General features: G+C 47.4%; 1 protein-coding gene across 2 annotated transcripts in view; it reads left to right on the top strand.

The window, feature by feature from the left end:
- Positions 1–22,647, top strand: part of Gadl1 (glutamate decarboxylase like 1) — a 186,943-nt gene that overhangs the window by 8,579 nt on the left and 155,717 nt on the right. Inside the window, exon 1 of one of the 2 annotated variants that reach the window (XM_021230088.2) lies at positions 673–990. The exons of the other annotated variant lie outside the window; for it this stretch is intronic. Within the exon in view, the coding sequence (XP_021085747.1) occupies positions 948–990 (43 nt within the window). The 5' untranslated portion in view covers positions 673–947. Of the gene's footprint in view, positions 1–672; positions 991–22,647 lie in introns of those variants that run through there. 2 annotated transcript variants of the gene reach the window in all.

A 22,647-nucleotide genomic window follows, 5' to 3' on the forward strand; every position in this document is an offset into this window, starting at 1 on the left:
TGTGCACACGGTGTGACCAGCTGCCTCACACGCCTGCTGTCCCCTTACCCTCCAGGCAGACTGGTCCCCTCTTGCAACTGTGAGCCTAATAAACCCTGCCAACCAGATAAATGTCCCTTTTGCCAGTATGTTATCCCAGCAAGGAGATCAGGAGCTAATACAATTACCATCCCAGAACAAACTGCTGGCCACTTTGCCTGTCCCAAACTTTGAGATATTGTAGCAGCAAAGGTTGAAGTCAGGGAAATAAAAACGGTTCATGTGTACAACTCTTAAATGTCAGGGCAGTCCTGAATGAATGGGCTCTGCTGCTGCCTTAAAATAGGTTCCCAGAATGCCCCAGGAACAAGCAGTATCATATTTACCTTGGGACTTGTGTGTCCAGATCAGACCCTGCAAGACAGTTTCTCCAAAGAGCTGTTGCTATACTCTTATCAGTTGGAGAATGAGGCAGGAGGATTGCTGAGAGTTCAGGGCCAGCCTGAGCTTCGTGTATTGCTTCTGCACGCCAGCCTGAGCCACATAGTGAGTTCCAGGATTGAGTCCGGCTCTGACTCAAAACAAACAAACAACAAACAAAAACTGGTGGATGGGGTGGGAGGAAGGACAGGAAGAGGAGGGGAACAGTGGGGGGAGGGTCAGCGAGACCTGTCCCATGGCCCTGCTGCCCCAGCCTTCCCCTGAGGCTGATGGGCTGCTCTGCCTGTCCTAGTGACAGGCCCCTGGCACCCATTCCCCACCTTCCAGAAAGGGTGGAGGGACGCTGGCCCTGGCTCAAGCTGTGCCTTCTTAGAGAGCCTCCGGCTGCCTCAGGAGGCGGGCGCTGCAGCCTGGGTCGCACAGAAGAGCAGTGGCGGCCTTGCCCTGGTCCCTAACTGTCTCTGCCTGCACCTGCGCGATCCAGAGCGAGCCCCACTACAACCGCAGCAGAGAAGCCAGGAGCCTCAATGAGCCACGCCTGTGCCAGTGACTGTCAGGCCACCAGCCAAGGTAACCACCCCATCTCCCTGGACTTCAGGGTCCCCGAAGCTGCTAGTTAGTTGACCCAGCAGACAGCAGACAGGTGATTTTCCTCCTCCTTAAGCAGCGAGGCAGTGTCAGACGTTATGAGTTTCATAGGTTTTTGTTTGTTTGTTTGTTTGCGTTTTTCTAGATCTTTTCTGTTGAGTCTTGAGTTAACCTTTGGGAGTTCAGGGCAGGGAACTCCGCGGGACAACTTCGAGGGTGGGGGATGGAATACCAAGCTAATGAAGGCATCAGCTTGGCACTGGCTGCTGTACTGCATGGGCTCCCAGCCAGGGTGCCAGCACTTCCCCAGAAAGACTGACAGTGCAGCTTCTGCTTTGGGACAAGGACTGCACAGTCCTACTGTTCTCCTTCCATGCGACACTCTAAAAACAGATCATTAGCCCACAGACAACGCAGTGTGCTTGGGATCATAAAAATCTTCGTTTAGTGGTGAGCCGGTAGAGAAGTCTTTCTAACTTGGGTATCACCTGGTTCTGTATCTTTAAAACAGTATTTCCTGATTTTTTTCCAGGGGAGGATCTGGGACTCCTTTGCACATGTGATGAAATGTCCCTAGCCTGTCAACACTAGCCTACAGAGATACAAGTGTTCTAATGGGCAAAATGACTTCAGGCTGGACCCCCTAACATTGTGCTGCTGCAGGCATTGTCTCCCCTTTGAAAGGTCACTATTGTTCAAATTCTCACTCACTGGTTAGTTGTTGACCTTTTAGGAGCCCTCCTCCAGGAGTAACTCCTCTTTGTATGAGACCCTTTGGGAAGGCTCTGAGCATGGCTTAATGAGGTCTCCTTGGAGTTCAAAAACTCCCTTGGGCTTCTGTTCTTCGGGTAGTCAGGTAACCGTGCCAGGGGACCCTGGAGCACCAGCCGCTTTCAGAGTTGGGTATTTTGTTCAGTGGCTAGCCAGGCAAGGACTCTTTTGCAGAGAGAAACCTTGTGTAGTCCATCTGCTGCCATTTGCTGCTCCAAGGTGAGTGCCTAACACAACTACCTCCATATGCTTTCCAAGTGATTCGCCCTGTGCACTCTCTCTCTCTCTCTCTCTCTCTCTCTCTCTCTCTCTCTCTCTCTCTCTCTCTCTCTCTCTTTCTCTCTCTCTCTCTCTCTCTCATGCTCGCACGTATTTACGTGTGTGTGCATGTGCAGGTGCAGCTGGACCCAGGTGTACATACACATGGGTGTGGATGTGGAGGCCAGAAATCAACCGTGAAGGTGTTGTTTGCCTCTCTGGAGTTATCCACCTTGTTTATTGAGATATCCTCTCACACGTTATCTTAGAACACTCCAAATAGACTCTGCTGGCCAGCAAGCCCAAGACACTCTCTTGTCTCCAGCTCTGGGGTCACAGCATGCGCCGTCACACCCGTGTGTATAGTATTTTATATATGTATATGCTATATTTTATACAGGTTCTGGGAAGTGAACACAGGTTCTCATTCTTGCAAGGCAAGCCTTTTTCCAGCTAAGAGGTGACTCTCTATCTGCATCCTGTGGGTAGCTCAGGCTGGCTGCATACTCTTAGATGACTGGATGACCTTGAACTTGTTACTCTCCCTCTTCTACCTCCTGAGTCCTCTCATTAGGAGCATGCACCACCATGCGCAGTCTCATGTACTGGGGGTTACTCTCCCTCTTCTACCTCCTGAGTCCTCTCATTAGGAGCATGCACCACCATGCGCAGTTTCATGTACTGGGGGTCAAACCCAGGGTTTTGTATTTGCCAGGCAAGCTCTCTACCGACTGAGCCACAGTCTTAGTCCCTTTCATTTTAAGTCTGAGTTCCTGAGAGACCTGCAGGCTTAGCTCTTAGCCTGTCTGGCTGTCCCAGGGCAGGCAATAAAATGATAACATGCTTGCACCATATGCTTGTTATGGTGTCTGTAACAGGTATGGGACCTGCCTGTCAGAATCCATACATCCTCAAGGATTTATAAGACAATAGTGCAGAGTGACATTTGATAAGTCCATGCAACAGTGTTCTTGTCTTCCGCTCTCTTGTTATGATCTAGGCATCTCTCATCCAGGAAAAGTTGGAGTGTTAATTATATTCAATTCCATTGCATTTTATTAACAATAAAAGATTCTTTTTACTCAAATTATAGTTCTCCCTATTGAAATAACACCACCATCCCTAGAGTGCTGTGTGTTACATTTGGTTATTGTTGAAAATAACGTTTACAATGGAAATCTGATTCCCATTTTAGTGTGATGGGTGACAGTGTTTTCTGTCCTTTTGAAACATTACTTGCCTGTGCTGGGATAAGACCTGTAGGCAGAGATACTGGAATGAAACTGAACCCTTGATAAAAAGACTTCAGTAGAGTTTTTTCTTCCTCCCTTTTCCCCTCCGTGTGTGTGTGTGTGTGTGTGTGTGTGTGTGTGTGTGTGTGTGTGTGTGTGTCTGTCTGTCTGTCTGAGAGAGAGAGAGACAGAGAGACAGAGAGGGAGGGAGGGAGGGACGGAGGGAGGGAGAGAAAGACACCTTTATTTTTGTGTCTTTCCCTTTAACTTTATTTTATTTTCTGTGTTTGAGTGTTTGGCTTACATGTATGGCTGTGTACCATGTTTGTGCCTGGTGCCTCCAGAGGCCAGAAGAGAGTGTCAGATTCCCCTGGTTTGGGATTATAGGTGGTTGGTTGTAAGGCCCCATGTGGGTCCTGGGCATCAACCCATTTTCTTCTGGAAGAGCATCCAGTGCTCTTAACTACTGAGCCACCTCTCCAGCCCTGTTTCAGGCAATTTTGGTGATGCTAGGCCACATTCATATCAGAGTTGCTGTTAGCACTGCTAAATTCAGTTTTAAGATTGTTGCCAAAAGCACTGCCAATATTTTAAGTAACTTTGCAATCAATTTTGTTCTAGGGTTGCATTCATAGCGATCCTGGTGTGTATGTGTCCTGTGGGGTTTGCGTTGGACATCTTAGAATGAAACCCAACCTGGGCAAAATCTACCATGTGGCAGTTCATTCTGCCCTTGCTCTGCCAAGCTACCAGATCATCTTATTTAAGCCCATTAGTAAGTTGGTAGGAAGGAATCTGTTATGAGTGCAAATGGTTACCCTGGGTGTCCACGCCAGGGTTGAGTTCAGCGTCCACATCCTAGCAGCTAGCCCCTGACTCTGCAGGTCACTAAAGTGAGCAGATGTCCTGGAGTGATATCCCTTGCCTGCCTCTCAAGGGCCGCAGAAGGTACTAGTAAGGAGCCTGGGATGAGACTCTCATGTTATGGGAGTGAAAGGTGACGTGTGGACACAGGGTAGGCAGTGGGTACTGCTCCTGTGGGAGAACCTTCTGGTCGCATGTTAGACAAGTTGGCTCTGAGGGGCAGGGCATGCTCTCAATAGTCCTTCTCCCAGGGCTAGTTATAATCCCTCTTGACCATGATAGATAAGTAAGCAGATGCCAGAGACCATAGCTGTTCTCCTGGGCCAACTCTAGGAAGGGAAGAAGGCATGGAGAATTCTCTGGCCCACAGTCTCTTCTGATTCCATGTCTCTGGATATATGGCTTAACTCCTGTGAGCCTCAGTTTCGTTGGGTGGGCATGTGTCTTTGTAGATGCATGTATGTGGAGGTCAGAGGTCAACTTTGGGTGCATTTCCTTTTTGCTGCTCTCTGCCTTATTTTGACACAGAGTTGGTTGTTGTCCTGGAACTCACCAATTGGTTAGACTGGCCAGAAAGCCCCAGGGGTATTTCTGTCTCCCTCTCCCCACTTCTGATATTATTTTACATGGGTTCTGAGGGTCAAATTCCCATTTGCAATGCAAGTACCATACTGACTGAGTCATCTCCTTAGCCTAGACTCAGTTTCTTAATTGGCAAAGAGGGATAAACATAGCTACTACTGAAGATTACAGTGACAATCAGGAAGAACATGCAGAGGGCGTGGAAGTAGTAGGCTTTGCACATGTAGACAGTTACAGGTGGAGTTAAGGAAGTAACTGTTGAAGTTAGGAGAACCAACTCATGTTGCTGATTTCTCAGCTCCCCTCCCTGCCGTGCTCCTGGGCACTCTGCAGTGCTCCCCTCCCTGCAGTGCTCCCGGACACTCTGTAGTGCTCCCCTCCCTGCAGTGCTCCTGGGCACTCTGCAGTGCTCCCCTTCCTGCAGTGCTCCCCTCCCTGCAGTGCTCCCCTCCCTGCAGTGCTCCTGGGCACTCTGCAGTGCTCCCCTCCCTGCAGTGCTCCTGGGCACTCTGCAGTGCTCCCCTCCCTGCCGTGCTCCTGGGCACTCTGCAGTGCTCCCCCTCCCTGCCGTGCTCCTGGGCACTCTGCAGTGCTCCCCTCCTCCATGCTCCTGGGCACTCTGCAGAGCTCCCCCACCCTATGCTACTGGTACTCTACGATGCATACCCCCCTACCCCATGCTTTTGACTCCTGGGTGCTCTGCAGGGCTCCCCACGATGCCACATGTTTCCCGAGCACTCTGGTGACTGCCATCAATGTCACGCACACTTGGAAACTGCTGTATAGGTCTTTGTTGTCTGGGTTTTCGACAGGGCTGAGAAGTTTCTTCATATGTTCGAGCAGAGCCGAGAATGAACTCACAGAGTGGCTGTTGGGAAGGTGATTTTTTCGGAAACAACTTGATCTGTGTAACTCCAGCACAGGCAGGGCAGTTGCAGCTACAGCCAGCTTCCAGGTTTCTACCCCTGCCGTGAGCCGGTGTGAGTAATTCAGTAAGCACTGCGTCACCTTGTCATACATAGTTCTCTACGAAGTATGCGCATCTTCGAAGTGTCTGTAATCCTTCCTGAAGCCTGAGGATGTGGATCACTTATACGGTGCAAAATGCAGGTGCACGGAAGGCATGCACATTCCAGGTGCATTTGCTTGGCGAGATGACCGAGTAGGAGAGTGGCGGGGTCTGGGGCTGTAGCTCAGCCGGTAGGGTGCTTTCTCTGCACACATGAAGCCCTGGGTTTAGCCCCCAGCACCACATAAAACAAGGTGTGGTGGCTCATAACTGTAATTCTATCTACAGCAGGGAGGCTCAGGAGTTCAAGGTTGTCCTAAGCTACGTAGTGAGTTTAAAGCTGGAGTGCAGCCCTGTTTCAAGAGGAAAAAGAGAGGCAGTAGTAAATGGCTTTGGGTGATGATGCCGCGTTAAAATTTTTAACATATATTTCCTTTTTCTTTTGTCCTTGGAGTTATTCACAATAGTAAAGGTGTAAGTCTTTACACATCAAACCATACACATTACTTTGAAAACCCAAATTCACATGCAGTTGGGTGACTTAACCAAACTATAGTGGAGTATGAAATATGTGAATGCATTCTAATTTGGGGGGAATGATTACAAATCATGCAAAGACTTAGGAAGATCAGTAGCAAAGGACTCAGAGTCACCCTTCTGGAGGCCATTCCCCAAGAGCCATTGTCTGGCTCCTTAAGCTCCTTAAGCTGGTTTTTGTCAGGAGGAAGTCGGGTGCAATAAGCGAACACTCTGAAGAGTGTCTGTCAATCACAGCACCAGTCACTGGGCACCAGGACCATCCTCTCAGCTGACTTTGCTGAACTTGACCCTCTAATTATTTTTGAACATTTCATTTCCAACTTCCCAGTGATACAAAATAGCACAGCAGCCTGCTGTGTTGGCTCCAGCCTGTAATCCCAGCACTTAGGAGATGGAAGGAAGAGAATCCAGAGTACAAGGTCATCTTTAGCCCTGTAAGGAGTTCAAGGCCAACCTGGCCTATATAAGGCCTGCTGTCAAACAATCACACACACACACAAAATAAATAAATAAATAAACAAGCAAACAAACACAACATAAAACAAACAAACAAAAAACTAGGGTAGCTTATTTTAAAAGAGATTATGAATAACTGAAAAAGAAATAAATGAGAAAAACAGCTAGTCAAAGCCAGCGACTAAGAATGTTAATTTTCCATCCATCCTCTTGTCATCGTGAACACACGGCTTTGCTGGCATCGCATGTAAGGGGGACCTTTGTCCTCCCACCGCCCTCCACATTCCCTCCTTTGGGATGTGGACATTTTGTGACAGTTCAGGAATGCATGAATTTGTAACCATTTCCTGTCTGCTTGGGGCATGAGTCTGAGTGTTTTAAAGGGGCCACAGCCCAAGATCAATTCTCCTCAGTTCTCCTTGGGCAGAGCAGCTGAACCCCCGAGGTCTAGCATCTTGGATTGTAGCAAAGTGGCCTCAGAGCTCTGAGGAAGGTTAATGGAGACATAGACACCTGGCAGTGGCCTGCTCTCGGCACACACTCACTCTCACTAACTGCTTTGGCTGTGATTCTTGTTACTAGATGCAGAGGTGTGGTGGGCTCTGTTTATCATGGAAGCTGCAATGGACCATAGCAATGCAACCATTCATGACAGCCAGTGCTTAACGCACACCGCCGGCTGGGAGCTCCTGACCTTCACCTTGTATCAGGAATCCTACAGAAATCTGTCACTCTTCCCCTTGTTTCCTCGAGATAGGATTTCTTACTGAGCCTGGAGCGAGGCTCACAGCCACTAATCCCCCACAGCCCTGACTCTGCACACCCACCCCACTTCACCCTGCCCCCAGAGCTTTGTTACTGGGCATAGTCATGTCCAGCTTTTGACACGAGTGCTGGAGATTGGCACTCCAGTCTTTACACTTGCGCAGTGGGCATTTTTACCCACTGAACCATCTCTCCAGCTTCTATCTCCCTATCTCTTCTCTATATAGCATAGTTACAGGGTGGTGTGATGGGGAAGTCCTGTGCATATGTCAATAAAGCACTGTTGGCCAATCAGGAAGCAAGATAGGTGGGACTAGGAGTCGAGGAGGACTCTGGGAAGGAGAAACACAGGGAGTCATCATGTAGCTGCCATAGGGGTACGAAGTCCGGACCTTTTACTCCGGTAAGAGAAATACTTAGGTTAACAATTATGGAGTAAATACTTAAGTCAGAGCTAGCCAGTAAGAAATAAGCAAGGCCAACAGCTTCATAATTAATACAGCGTCTTGTGTGTTATTTGTGGACTACAATACAACAGAGCCCAGGCGACTGGTAGGGAAAAACCAAAGCAGCTGACAAGGAAAAGGCTTCACTCAACAGTGGTGGTTGGGGAGCTCCAGGGTTGACACCTGAATTATAACAAGAAGATGGTTCTCATGGTAGAAGTCTTCACCAGACTACATCAGCAGCTTCAGATGGCTCTCTGAACAGCTTCAACATTCTATCCCTGTCTCTGTCTCTGTCTCTGTCTCTGTCTCTGTCTCTGTCTCTGTCTCTGTGTCTCTCTTGCTTTCTCCCATTCTCCCTCCCTGCCCCCTTCCCTGAGAAGCCCTTCTTAGACATTGTTATCCTCTCTTTCCCATGTCCTGTCTCCTCTCTATCAGAGAACTTTAACTCCTGTACCCCCTTGTAGCTGCTCATGGGACATGCCCTGCCTGGCTTCTGCAGACCCCTGGGTACTGGGATTCACAGTTAGAAAGCATCACTTCACCTTTCTTGGTATAGAAAAGTGTCCACTGCTCTATTTCCTGTACACGTGGATTCCTCCCCCACCGTGCACTCCTGAAACTTATCCTGAAGTTCTAGAAACTGGCACAAAAATCATCTTCTCCATCAGGCTTATTATTAGACAATCAAGCATCTTATTAAATGTCTCATATTCAGCTCCCAGTTTCTTCCATTAATTTCATTAAGCTTTAGAACAAGATAGTTAAAATGCATGCTTTCATTTGCTGATTATTTTAAATAGTGCCAATGGGATATATTACAGGGTAATTTTGTAGAGTTTTGATATTTTAAGCCTTCATGGATCTTGCTCAAAAATTCTCAAATATTTCTTATAGTTTGTTTTTGAACTTTTTCATTAAAATTTAAAGCGATTATCTTTTTCTCCCACTCAACAGCAATAGTAAAATGTTGGCAGGCATTAAATATTTAGCACTAGGGACTCTGCTGAAAAAATGCAAATGCTGAGTTATTTAAATTATAGTAGATTGCAAAATAGTACATTTGGTAAGTTCAGTATGTTGAAAAGGAATAACCCACTTATACAAAATACAACTGGAGTTGAAAAGGAGATATGCCTAGGGACTGAGGCATTGCTATGATTGGGGGAAAGTGGATTTCTCTTAGTTTCTTCTACTAGTTTGTACTTCCTGGAGTGAGTTCCTACTCTTGGTACCCCTCAAAATAAATTAATAAATAAATTTTAAAAATGTTTGGAGGGGAAAGCTTGGCCTGAGGGTTTTATCCCGTGTGGGATGGTTTTCCCTCTCATCTTAAGCTGGCCTCACCAGCTCTGTTCATCTGCCCTGGTTACACCTTCTCTCAAAGGCATGCATGTCATTTCTGTGCTTCAAAACAATGGTCTTCCATTGGATTCTGAAAAGTGTTCTAATTAGTTCTCGGGACCAGACACGTGCGCCCTTTCAGCATTCGTTATCATAAATAAGACAGAGGGAAGCAACTGGGTGAAAATTAATTAAAAACGTAGACAACAGTGTGAAAAGGGAGCCCTGCCGTTCTGGAGAAAGATTAACAATGTTATAAGGCGTAAGATAGAGTTGAAAGACTGCCTAGAATGACCAATTCCTGGCAATCCAGTGACTGCAAGTGTTTAGCTTTTTGACAAATGGCCACTTGGCCACTTTTCATTCTTTCTTTCCATGCATTGTTATTTATTTATTTACTCACTTATTTACTTGCTGTGATTGCATGCATCCATAAGCATGTGAATATGTGTACATGATGCGTGGGGCACATATATGAAGGTCACAGAATTACTATTAGGGGTCAGTTCCCTCTTTCCACCACGTGGACTCTGGGTGTAAACATCAGACCATCAAACTCGGTTGTAAGTGCCTTTATCTGAATGGCACATGGTCACTTTTCGCTTCTCATGTTGCTGTTGGGAAAACAGGAAGGCATTGTTAGGGCGGTACTGGGACTATGAGCAGAGAATGGGGTGTGAGGCTTCTGGGAGCTCCAGGGACAACACCTTTATGCCATGGATGTGGAGGGCGGATGAAGAGGCCACGTGGAGTCCACACAGTGTAACTCTGGGGAGCTCAGAAGCTGTACATTGAATGAACTCATGAAGGTGGATCTGGTGGATCCCAGCAGGCTGCCTTAGGAATCTTGGAGCTAGCTCTTGGAGCAGCTGTGTCCAGCTCCTACCTGTAGGCATTTCGGTCGGATCGAGTGGGACAGGTATTCTGGCACTCGGGAGTTACAGAATACTCAGTGTTACACAGCTCAGATGGAAAGGTATACTGGAGCTCGGGAGCCAAGGAAAACCACAGGCTGCAGTAAGCACAGCCCTGCCCCAGGGAAAGGCTTCCCAGGTGTATCGGCTCTCCTCCAGCAGGAGAGGGTCTTCCAGCTCGGGATGTTTGCCCAGTGTAGCAGTTTTGCTCAGGCAGGAGAGGATTTCCCGGGCAAACTTGCTACAGTTCAGCTCTGCTCCCTAGAGTGGAGAGCTGAGTTTAACAACTCCACTCTGTCAGGGGAAGGGTTTCCCGGGCAAAAGTGTTACAACCCTACTCGCTCTGCTCTCTCTGATCACTCCTCTCTGCCCAGGGTCATCTCTGCTCCGCTGCAAAAGCAGGCAAGAAGGAAGGTCTTTACCCAATGCTCATACAAGGGGTTTATTGGGAGGGAAGAATCCAGGAGAGTGGCTGCCCTCTGCCAGAGTGGCCGAGGACAGCCGGGTAGCATGAGCAGCCACAAGCTGAACAGACACAGGGTTTATATAGGGTTTTCAGGGTGGGGATTGGTCAGATTTTAATGCTAAGCTCAGATTGGCTAGAGTTCCTGTTCAAGGACTGGTTAGTTTTCTGCACAAGGTTAGGGTCAGATTTGGCTCTAGTTTCAGGGCCAGGGTGCATTTCTTTGAATCTGGTTGCAGGGCCAAAGTGTGTTTCTTTGGCTCTGCTCAGGGTGTGTTTCTTTGGCTGGTCCTTTTTCCCTACACTAACCACCCACCCCCAATTCTTCACCTCCCCTCTCAATTACCCCATCTCAGTCAAGAACTTCCCCCCTGTTCCTTATGCAAATGTTTATTGTATTGGGTTGGATGAATAAGTAAATATGTGTCTCTTTGGGGAGCAGGTTTGAAGTACGGCTTCCTCGACTAAATTCTCTCAAGGGAGTAACAGATGTATAAGGTAGGAAACCTTTGAGTTCTGACATCCTTTTATTGTTATTGTTTTTCCAAGGCAGGGTTTCTCTGTGTAGCCCTGCCTGTCCTAGAACTTGCTCTGTTGACTAGGCTAGCCTTGAACTCACAGAAATCCACCTGCCTTTACATCCACGAGTGGAGTGTTGGGGTTAAAGGCATGCACCTTAACAGAGAAAGGGGACTCACTTGGAGTATTCTTCTTGCTCAAAACCGAAGCCATACCCAGAGAGCACACAGCAGAAAAAGTAAAGAGAAGAATATTCTTTTCCCTGACAATTAAGATGGTGGGGTGGCACCTCTCCAGGAGTAGCTGGGAAGATCTTTTGCCTCCGGTGGCTTGAAGGAACCCAGGACTGCCCTGCCTCTGATGCCACCTGCTTTCAGGCCACACCCCCCACAGCTGCTAAGGCGGATTCCCTGGGAAAGGAATCAAGGAGGACTCTCATGGGGTTTGGCATGATGTTCCTTTTATGAACAAGATGGCACCACTTGGCATGCTTCTTGACTGTGCCGTTTTTCAAATGTGGATTGCCTGCCATCTCTTGTTCTGGTGTCTCAACCCATGGAAGGCTGGGACTGCACACAGTGTCAGGCTGTTTCTCCTAAGTCCTCTTGCGGAGGAATTAATGGTTAATTCGCAGCTGCTGCACCGGCGTTGTTCTGTCATTTTTGTGTTCTTCTCTGCTCTTTTGTATATCCTAGAGAGTTGGTTTATTTTTCTATCAGTTAAGAGACTCCCATAGAAGGCACATTAAAATGAAGCAGCATCTTATGTAAATGTTTGCATATATAATCACAGCTCTTGCTCAGGATTTGAAGTAGCTGATAACATTTTATGACCAGGTTAGGGGGAAATGTCAGCGTTCTGCTTGTAGCATGGCACTGGGCGAGCACCCAGTCTTTGCCTTGGGGGAAGGATGGTACCAATATTTTCTCTGTTGCAGTCTTTTCACTTTTAAGGATTTGTTTTTATGTATTTGTGTGTCTGTGTGTGGGTGTGTGCACATGAGCACAGGTGTCCATATGTGTTTGTGTGTGGGTGTGTGCACATGAGCACAGGTGTCCATGTGTGTCTGTGTGTGAGTGTGTGCACATGAATACAGGTCTCCATATGTGTCTGTGTGTGAGTGTGTGCACATGAATACAGGTGTCCATATGTGTCTGTGTGTGGGTGTGTGCACATGAGCGCAGGTGTCCATGTGTGTCTGTGTGTGGGTGTGTGCACATGAATACAGGTCTCCATATGTGTCTGTGTGTGAGTGTGTGCACATGAATACAGGTGTCCATATGTGTCTGTGTGTGGGTGTGTGCACATGAGCGCAGGTGTCTAGTCCTCTGGACTTGAGATAACAAGCAGCTGTGAGCAGCCCTTCGAGGGTGATGGGAACCAAACAGGGGTCTTCTAGATCAGTAAGTGCTCTCTGCCTCTGTGCCATCTCTCCAGGCCCTCCTTTGCAGACTTTACTTTTCCTCTGTCCATGAACAGTACCACCGAGGGTCAGTACCAGGGCTGGTAATGGGGTGACTCACTATGATGCAGGCCCTTTCCCACTGTGAGTGAGCTGAAAGACCCTATGGAGACACAGCTTACACCCATGTATCCCACTTACTTGAGACTATAATTTAGTTCATAGTTTATTTGCAGCGCGATTGAATCCCACTATGATGCAATTTGAAAGCATTTCCATGCATAGGACACTTTCAGACTTAAGACATGTTTCTTCTGCACCCTCTCTGGGTGCCTGCAGCTCTCTGCATGCAACTCACCTTTCTGCCTCTGAGAGATTATGATCGTTGTAGGCAAAAACCAAAGAGAAAGGAGAGTACTGTAGATCCTGGCAGTCAAAATGGGCACTTTCAAGCAAGGTGATAGCCTCATAAGGCAGGCGTTGCCTTGAGGCAGAGATTTCTAAATAATTCTATTTTCTCTTCACCATAACACACCAGGCCCAAAGGGCAAAGCCACAACTGGTCGAGAGTGCAAAGGGAGTCTAGTGTGCATTGAAAGGTTATCTTCGGGGCCACAGTCAAGAGGGAGGAAGTGTCAGTAAGTCAACAGAAATTCTTCACTTTGGAATAAAGTGACAGAGGAGGGGAAATATGGGAGGGAGGGAGGGAGGGAGGGAGAGAGAGAGAGAGAGAGAGAGAGAGACTCCATTCTGTATCCTATCACCTGAGATCCAGTCATGTTGGGGATAGTATTTGCTGTCTATGGCGTCCTATGGTCACACAGGCTGCAACTGTGAGGGTTCATCTTCATTGCCAAATTCAGGAGATTTGGACCCAGCATGGAAATCTGGGTGTAACCGTGAGGGAGTTTTTAGATTGGGTTAACTGAGGTGGGGAGACCCACCTTTCGTGTGGGTGACACTATTCTCCGGACTGGGGTTCTGGACTGTCGAAGAAGGCTAAAGAGCTGAGCGTTGGCGTTCACCTCTCTGCTCCTGCCTGGATGCAATGTGACCAGCTGCCTCACTCCTGATGCCAGGTCTCACCACCACGATGGATGACCCCAATCTGTGTGCCCTTCCTTCCTCTCTTACATTACTGTGGTTAGCTATTGTGTCACAGCAATAAAAAAGGAACCAATACAGAGTTGTGGGCCATTTCCTCATGGAGGAGGCCATGTGACAGCCTGCCAAGGCTGAGGTGATGGCCTCTGAGGCTGGATGGAGAGGGAGGGCTGCTTCAAGGTCCTCGGGGTGACTCAGATGAGTCACCTATCCTTGAACCTTCCAGGGTCCTTCTCTGAGGAGGATGGAGGCAGAGACAAATTAGTGGCCGGCTCCACTGGGGCATCAGGGGGTTGTCACACAAGCCCAGCCAGGTTCTTAGAGATCAGGCTAGTGGACCTCCCCCCACTGAAGGAGAGAGGGTAAGTGGTCATTAGCAACCTGAGATTCCTGCCGCTTCTCCTCTCCCTCCCTTCCCTCTCACTTCCATGCAGTTTGGTCCAAGCTGTATGTCGTAAGAGTGACAGTCTCAAGCGGTGACAGAGAATCTGGAGAGTGGCACTCTAACTGAAGGGATAGAGCTCCATCTATGCCGCTATGGGGCAGTCATCACCTGTGCCTGACGGACTTTCCAGTGACACAGATGTTTGGGGTTCATCAGTGCTTCTGTAAGTGACCCCTCATTCCTGTTCCTAGAAGCAATCCCTTACTATATCTTAAGCCCACTGAATCAACAGGCTTGAACGGGGTCATTGTGTTGGTCTGTTATTAATGTTTACCCAGGCATCAACACAGCTCCTGCTCCCGGCATTTTTCAGAGTTGTCTCTGTCTGTGCTTGGATTAAGATGGTAACAGCTGCCATGCTCAGAGGGCTCACAAAGGCTGACACAGTAGAGCCACCCCCACCCAGTTAACCTTTCACTGTCCAATCACTCTGGCACCTCTGACCTTGCAGCTAGGGCAGAATAAATATGACTGAGTTTCATCTGAGGTTCTAATGACCCTTCCTGGCCTGCCTTCTGTGAGGTCTACAGACTCAACTTTGTTGAAGGTTTCTTCTTGATGGTCACAGTTGCTCTGATTGAGATGGCAATGAGCGTAACGCTTGGATGACAGTTGTCTCCACAGCCACGTGTGGTGGCTCACACCTACATCCCCAGCACTAAGGAGACTGGGCAAAGACTGCCCTGAGGGTAAAGCCAGTGTTGTCTTCAGAGTAAGCAAGACTCCATGACACAACAGAAAGCCCCAACATGCTTTAATTTTGTTACAGGACTAAAAACTTGCCTGCACTTTACACGTAAGGTCAATGTTTGACGAGTGATATATAATGTAGAGAAGTATTTAGTTAGAAATATCATCTACCCAGGGAAATTCAAGTATTCTCAACATCTCAGGATATTCTTTATGTGCCCACTGTTAGAGCATGTGATTAAACAAACATAAGAGACACACACGTAAAATGCTAACAAAACCACATGTACTTTCTTTTCTTCTTTCTCTCACGTGCATATTCCATGGTACATGTGTTGAGGCCAAAGGACAAGAGCATCAGTTCTCTGCCACTACTCTTTGCTCCTTGGGATGGAACTGAGTCCTCAGTCTTGGCAGCAAGGCCTTTCCCTACTCTGTCATCTTTCTGCCCCCAAAAGTTTGCATCTGCTTCCCTTAGTACTTTACTTTCCTTGGGGCAAGGCTAAGCATTTCTGCATTTGGAAGCAACTCTCTAAGTCACTTGGTGTTAGCAAAGTCTTTGTTAGATATTAAGATGCATTCTGGGGACTGGGGATGTAACTCGGATGGCGGACTGCTCACATAGCACCAGACTCCACCCCAGCACCCCCAGAAATCATGCTTGTGATGTCAGGCACCCAGAAAGTACAGGGAGAACCACCAGAAGTTCAAAGGTCAACCTCAGTTACAGCCTGAGCTACTCGAGACCCTATCTCAAAAAGAAAAGGTTTAACCGCAGTATTGGAAAATCTCGGATTTCTGCATTGTTGTTTTTGCCTGTGAACCATAACACGAAGGACCCCTTTTATAGTTCTCAACAAACCAGCTTGTTCTAGTTCAGCACTGTGGGTGCAGAGCTGTGTTGTTACCTCGTATTGTGCATTGACTTTTAGAATCAGCTCAGACTTAATTGGTTTTTTATGCTATATCTGTTCTTTCAGATGTGACTTAAAAAAAAAAAAAGATACAGCCAGCATACCAGCATACTTCCTTTGTGTGCATTTTCATCATGGAATGTTCTATTATGCCATTACCCAGTTTTATTTCAGTGCCTAATTTGTATGAAGTAGTGATGGAGGAGAAAGAAAATCTATGAAAAATTGAGTTTTGTAATGCCAGCTAGTGTCCTTATTTTTCAAGTTGATGGCACAACAAAAGAGAATTTCAGAAAGTAATTGTCGAATGGAAGGATGATGACGGCTTTGCCCAGAAGTGTTCGATACAGCGTGTCAGCTCACATTTAATTGTTCTTCTGTTGTTGTTTGGGTAAGTCTCCCCTCCCTGTGGAGGAGGCCGCAGGGTTTGGTGGAAAGGAAAGCTGCATTGCAATGAGTCATAGCTTGAACAGTGGCTCTGAATAGGCTGCCTGAGCTTTGTGTTCTCTAGACAGGTTAATCAGCCTCGCCGATCCTCGGTTTCTGGGTTCGCAGGATTGGGGATGTTCGCCAACTTCCTAAGGTGTCCGAAATTGTGTAACAATGTTTGTGTGGTTCACGGTGTGATGGTGAGTTTTAATTGTCAACCTGACACAATCTAGACTGATTGGGAAGAGAGTCAGAGTGATAGATCATCTCTACAAGGCTGGCCTGTGATACTGTTGGTGGGGTGTTGTCATTTATTTATTTGTTTGTTTACTTTACATCCTGACCTCAGTTTCCCCTCCCTCTTCTCCCAGTTTCTCCCATCTCCTCTCTGCCTCCCCACCCCTATCCACTCCTCCTCTGTTTCTATTCAGAAAAGAGTAGACCTCCCATGTATATCCACAAACCATGACATATCAAGCTATAGTAAGACTAACTACCTCGCCTGTGTTAAGGCTGGGCAAGATGACCAGCAAAAGAGTCAGAGACAGGCTGGGTAGTGGTGGCACGTGCCTTTACTCCCAGCACCTGGGAGGCAGAGGCAGACGGATCATTGTGAGTTTGAGGCCAGCCTGATGAGTTCCAGGACAGGCACCAAAGACAGAGAAACCCTGTCTCAAAATAACAAAAAAAAAAAAAAACAAACAAGAGTCAGAGATGGCCAGGCGTTGGTGGTGGATGCCTTTAATTCCAGCGCTCGGGAGGCAGAGGCAGGCAGATCTCTGTGAGTTCGAGGCCAGCCTGGTCTACAAGAGTGAGTTCCAGGACAGCCTCCAAAATAACACAGAGAAACCCTGTCTTGAAAAACAAAACAAAATAACAATAACAACAACAACAAAAGAGTCAGAGACAGCCCCTGCTCCCACTATTAGGAGTCCCACAAGAAGACAAAGCTACACAACTGTCACATATATGCAGAGGACCTAGGTCAGTCCCATGCAGGCTCCCTGGTTGTCATTCAGTCTCTGTGAGCCCCTATGATCCCAGGTTAGTTGATTCTGTGGGTTTTCTTGTGATGTCCTAACCACTCTGGCTCCTACAGTCCTTCCTCCCTCTCTTCAGTAGAATCCCCCTAGTTCAGCCTAATGTTTGCTGTGGGTATCTGTATCCATTTCCCATCGGTTGCTGGATGAAAGCTCTGTGATGACTGTTGGGCTAGGCACCAATCTATGAGTGTAGCAGAATATTGTTAGGTATCATTACATTGGCTTTCCCCCCTCCAGTCATGTTGGTTTCTGTCCTAGGTCTCTGGGCCCTCTGAGCCCTGGTGCTCCAGGCAGTGTCGGGGACTGGCTCACTCTTGTGGTATGGGGCTCAGGCTGGGGTATTGTAACTGCCTTAATTGATGCGGGAAAACCCAGTTTGAAAATAGGCCATACCATCCCCTGCTTAGGGCTCTGGACCATGTAAGAGCAGAGAAAGCTGAATACCAAGCATGCAAGCATCCATTTCTCTGCCGTCCACAGTAGTGTGACCAGGTGCCTGTGTTAATCCCCCCACCCCAAAAGACTGCAACCTGAAATTGTGAGCCGAAACCAACTCTTTCTTTCCTCCACGGCAACAGAAATCAAACTAAAACCCCATGGCATTCAAAACACAAGAACTAGATGAAGCTGACTGTGAATCGAGGCTGGGAGTGTGACTGAGCGTGCAGACAACACATTGAGAAGCTGGGTTTCATCGTAAATACAGGGAAGTGAATCCTGGCTAACCCAGCCTTTGTGGTATCAGTCAGAATTAGCCTATCTGGAGGCCGGTGGTGCCGGCATTAGTTACTTTTCCTATTGCCATGGCTAAACTCCTGAAAAGAAGCAATATCAGGAAGGAAGGGTTTATTTTACATCACAGTTTGTTTTTTGAGGGGGAGCCCCAAGTTTGTCCCACTCATCAAGGGAAGCCTGGTGGTCACAGCCAAGCACCTGTATGGAAGGGAGAGAGGCCAGGCTGCCACCTGCTGGTTTGCCTGCCCCTGTCCATCCCTGCATCTGATCTGTAGGAGGGGAGAGAAGCCCAAGCACTGCCTTGATTTCTGCCAGAGCACTGGAGAGCAATGGGCCAGGAAACCACCTGGGATAGCCAAGTGAGATTGCGTTCAATGAGAGTAACACACACAAGCCTTGCTAGACCTCAGAACTGATACAGGCCTTCCATTGTCCTGGGCCTCCTAGTCTTACCTGCCAGGGGGTCCTGTGTTCTTTTGTCTCAGATCACGAATGGTTGTGCCTATAGCATCTGATAACTTTGGGAACTTGGGCCAAGATCAGCCTCAACCCAGTAGGCTTGTCTACCTGCAGGCCGGTGTCAGGTTACAAAGCTCTTGACTTCAGGCCTGAGAGTGGCATGGACTAGGATCTGGGAGATGCTGGTGTGGGAGTGAGAGCAGGTAGGTATAAGAATGTTGGCTGATGATAAACTGCAAACATGACTTTCTCCCTTCCCCAAATACGTGTGACCTTGTGATGTAACATTGCTCTCTGTGGAGAGGTGAGCTTTTTCCTCCACACCCTCCAATCTGGTTGAGCTTATGGCTTGTTCTCACAGCAGAACAGAGCAGAAGCGATGCTGTGTGACATCTAGTCTTAGGCCACAAGGGGCTGAGTGACTCCTCCCCTTTCTGTCTTTAACCATGTCATTAAGCTCAGTCAACCTCCCGAATAATGAGAGGAGCAATAGCAAGCTCAGTCGCCTCTGCTGAACTTGGCTCTGAGACAGGGTGCTGACTGGATGTGGTGTACCAGTGAGCTCAGAAGACACCATCGGAGCCTGCTAGACCCCAAGGAAAAACACTCTGGTCGATTAAAACTACTGCAATTGGGATCATTATTTATGAAACTATAGGTAACTAATATAGGTAACCAAGGTATACTATATAGGTTTTGTGTGTGTGTGTGTGTGTGTGTGTGAGACTAAGACTATTCTCTACTTAACTTACCCAAAGTGTGTTTTGTTTTCTGTAGTATGTGCTGTGTGAATGGATGGCTTTATACTAAGGATATGCCACAGTTTTGACATAGCTTTAAGAGCTAGCTACAGTGATGCGATAGATACACTCAAGATAGTTATGCCAGTTGAGGTGGCGCATGTCTACCATCCCAGCACCAGGGAGGCTGAAGCAGGCATGCTACTGTGAGTTTGAGACTTGCCTGAGCTGAACAGTGAATTTTAGAACAGCCTGGGCTGCAGAGCGAGACTCTGTGTCTAAAAGAAAGATGCTTAAGAGAAATGGAACACAGACAGTCTTCACTGAATTCATTTAACAACCTGTGCTATTAAACCTTTAGTATCAGATAAAATAGTGGGGACACTGGCTAAATGATTCTCTGGTGACTGTAAATTTCAAAAGTCCCAGGTTCCCACACATAACCAAGAAATCATTGAGGTATATTCCAGATGGATCCAAGCTTCTATAGCAGTGGGGCTCCATTGATGGCCAACCCAGGACAGTGTCACGATGGTATGCTATGGAGTGCTTCGTGAGCAGTTAGCTTCTCAACATCAGGGAAGCTTGGGGGGGGCATGTGAGTACCCACAGAACTGCTGCCCGTGCCATGCAGGGGAGCCGTCAATAGCATCATCTCTGCCAGTGTGGTGACTCTCACCGAGCGTTTTTCAGCACTTGAAATTTCTGTGGCGGTGAGACAGACAGACAGACCTGGACTCACATCGGAATCTAGCTCAGGAATGTCTTAGCAGAGGTCCCCCTCCTTAAAAGGCAGTTTAGACAATAGAGGTTCATAGAGGTCGCATCGCCATTCCAAACATCTTCTCGTCGGATTTTCTTCTCGTCGGATTTTTATAAAAGACATCCTCTAGAATGCTTTAAAGAGATTTAGTAAATCCCACTTCCCTCATGTGAGGGTGGCCACATGTGGCCACTCCAACATGTATAGTGAGGTGTGGAAAAGCTGAGAGTAAGTCCCTGTTTCTCGCCTCCAAGATGACACATCAGAGCCCTTGACAGAAAGCCTAGACCTGGGCACAGATGATATCACATCCGAGTTAATCAACAGATCATGCAAATGAGACACCCATTTATAGCATTTATTTAAATTTTCATTTAAATTGCTGGTTAAATGGAATACATTTTAAATCCTGAAGTCAACACTTGAGCAAATTGGTTTTAAAGCTAGATATTAAATTGCAGCACGTTGCAGTTTAATACATACTTCCAAGATAATTGCTTGCTGCTTTAAGAGTACAAAGTACGTGTCCAAATAGTTTACTGTGGTTGATGAGACACAGGAAGTAATTTCTTTCTGAGTGTCTTTTGTGGGCGGGGCAGCAGAATGTGGTCTCTTGAGTGCATTTATTTGGTATATGTTTGTATGTGTACATGCCTGTGTGCGAGACCATGCATGTAGACAGCCAACATGTGGCAGGTAGGGGGCAGCTTTCAGGAGTCTCTCCTTTCTGCTCCAGCATGCTCACTCCAGGCTATCTGGCTCAAGGACCTCCAGATAATTCTCCTGTTTCCTTCTCCCATCTCACTGTGAAAGTGCTGGCATTACAGATGTCCACCACTGCATCTGGATTTTTATATGGTTCTGGTAATTGAACTCAGCTCACCAGGGGCTTTTACCTGGTGAGCCATCTTCACAGTCCCCAGAATAAAGGTATATTGGTGTCAGGCTGCCTGGCTTGGTATTCTCCACACACCACTTACTAGACATGAGACTTGGCCAGTGTCTTTCATTTCTCTGGCTCCAGTTCTCTTGTCTGGGAAATGAACGTAACAAGGAGTCCCCATCATAAAGATTCAGTGTAAGCCATGTGAACATTTCTTTATACCCAGTTTATTGTAAACAACCATTCAGTATTAACTGCTATTGTTTTTAACTGCAGGAACATTTTGTCTGCTTTATGCATACCTAGAACTATTAAACACACTCAATGGATAAGGTTACCCAGATGGCGTGAAAGCATGGCTTGCATTGCATTTCTGTATGGCCATGATTTTCCGGCCTCTTCACTATGATTCTGCCACTCGCACTGAATGTATGTAGGTGGGATGTTAAAAAAGTAACAAACAAGCCAAAACTAAGCCGAACCGAAATAGTAGTGCAGAAACTTTCTGGCAGTAAGTGAGTGGCCTCCTCATTTCAGAAAACAATAAAAATAGAGAGGAATTCTGGTTATCCCAAGAGTACATTTGGTGGGGTATAACTATTTGACATTAATTTTCCTTAGCTGGAAGTGGCCACGGATCCCAAGTTTCTCAAGATATTAGTCACAGCTCTCTAGATCCACAGAACATGAACTTGGCTCTTGCTTGCTCAAAGGGGGAGTCCTGGGGGCTAGACCCAGGAAAGCTCACAGACATGGAGAAATATAAGTAATGTGGTTATAGAAACTAGAGTAGTCAAGGGGACCATAACTGTTGGGACTTGGAGGTCCCTAGGAGAGGCTCCTTGATTTATCAGATTGCTGCCAAGGCTGTGCCCTAGGGGAAGGGTGCTGCCAAGCCAGAATGATGGTGAGGACAGAAATTCAGGGTGGCCAAGATGGCGTAAGTAGTAAATGTAAGCGTTTCGGGATGGGTTGGGACAGGATGGAACAGGAGTGGGTCAGGTATTCTGGCACTCGGGAGTCACAGAATACTCAGTGTTACATAGCTCAGGTGGAAAGGTATCCTGGAGCTCAGGAGCCAAGGATACTGAGTGTTACACAGCTCAGGTAGAAAGGTATCCTGGAGCTAGGGAGCCAAGGACCACCACAGGTTGCAGTAAGCTTGGCAGTTTACAGCCTTGCCTCAGAGAAAGGCTTCTCCGGTGTATCAGCTCCGTTCCGGCAGGACAGGGTCTTCCAGCTGGGGATGTTCACCTAGTGTAGCAGTTTTGCTAGGCAGGAGGTTTCTCGGGCAAAGTTGCTACAGTTCAGCTCTGCTCCTGGAGAGCGGAGGGGGAGCAGGGAGCAGAGTGTAATAACTCCGCTCTGCCAAGGAAGGTTTCCCGGGCAAAAGTGTTACAGCGCTGCTCTGCTCTGCTCTGCTCTGCTCTGCCCAGGGTCGCCTCTGCTCTGTCGCCGCCACAAAAGAAGATCTTCACCCGAAGCTCATCCAAAGGGATTTATTGGAAGGCGGCTGGACCAGCCAAGTTGAACATACACAGGGTTTATATAGGGATTCTTGGGGTTGGGGAAGTTTTTCCAGAGTAGAGATTGGTCTGATTTCAGTGCTGAGCTCAGATTGGCTAGAGCTCTGCTCTGGGATTGGTTACTTTTTTTACACAGGATTAGGGTCAGATTTGGCTCTGGTTTCAGGGCCAAAGTGTGTTTCTTTCTCTGGTCCTTTTTAGCCTTTTGGCTGCAATTTTAGGGCCAGGGTACATTTCTTTCACTGACTCTGATTCCAGGGACAAAGTGTGTTCCTTTTGCACTGGTTTTAGGGTCAGGGTACATTTCTTTGGTTGTGGTTGTAGGGTCAAAGTGTGTTTCTTT

This window comes from Mesocricetus auratus, unplaced genomic scaffold (genome assembly GCF_017639785.1).
Source record: "Mesocricetus auratus isolate SY011 unplaced genomic scaffold, BCM_Maur_2.0 Super-Scaffold_100691, whole genome shotgun sequence".
NCBI classification, from domain to species: domain Eukaryota; kingdom Metazoa; phylum Chordata; class Mammalia; order Rodentia; family Cricetidae; genus Mesocricetus; species Mesocricetus auratus.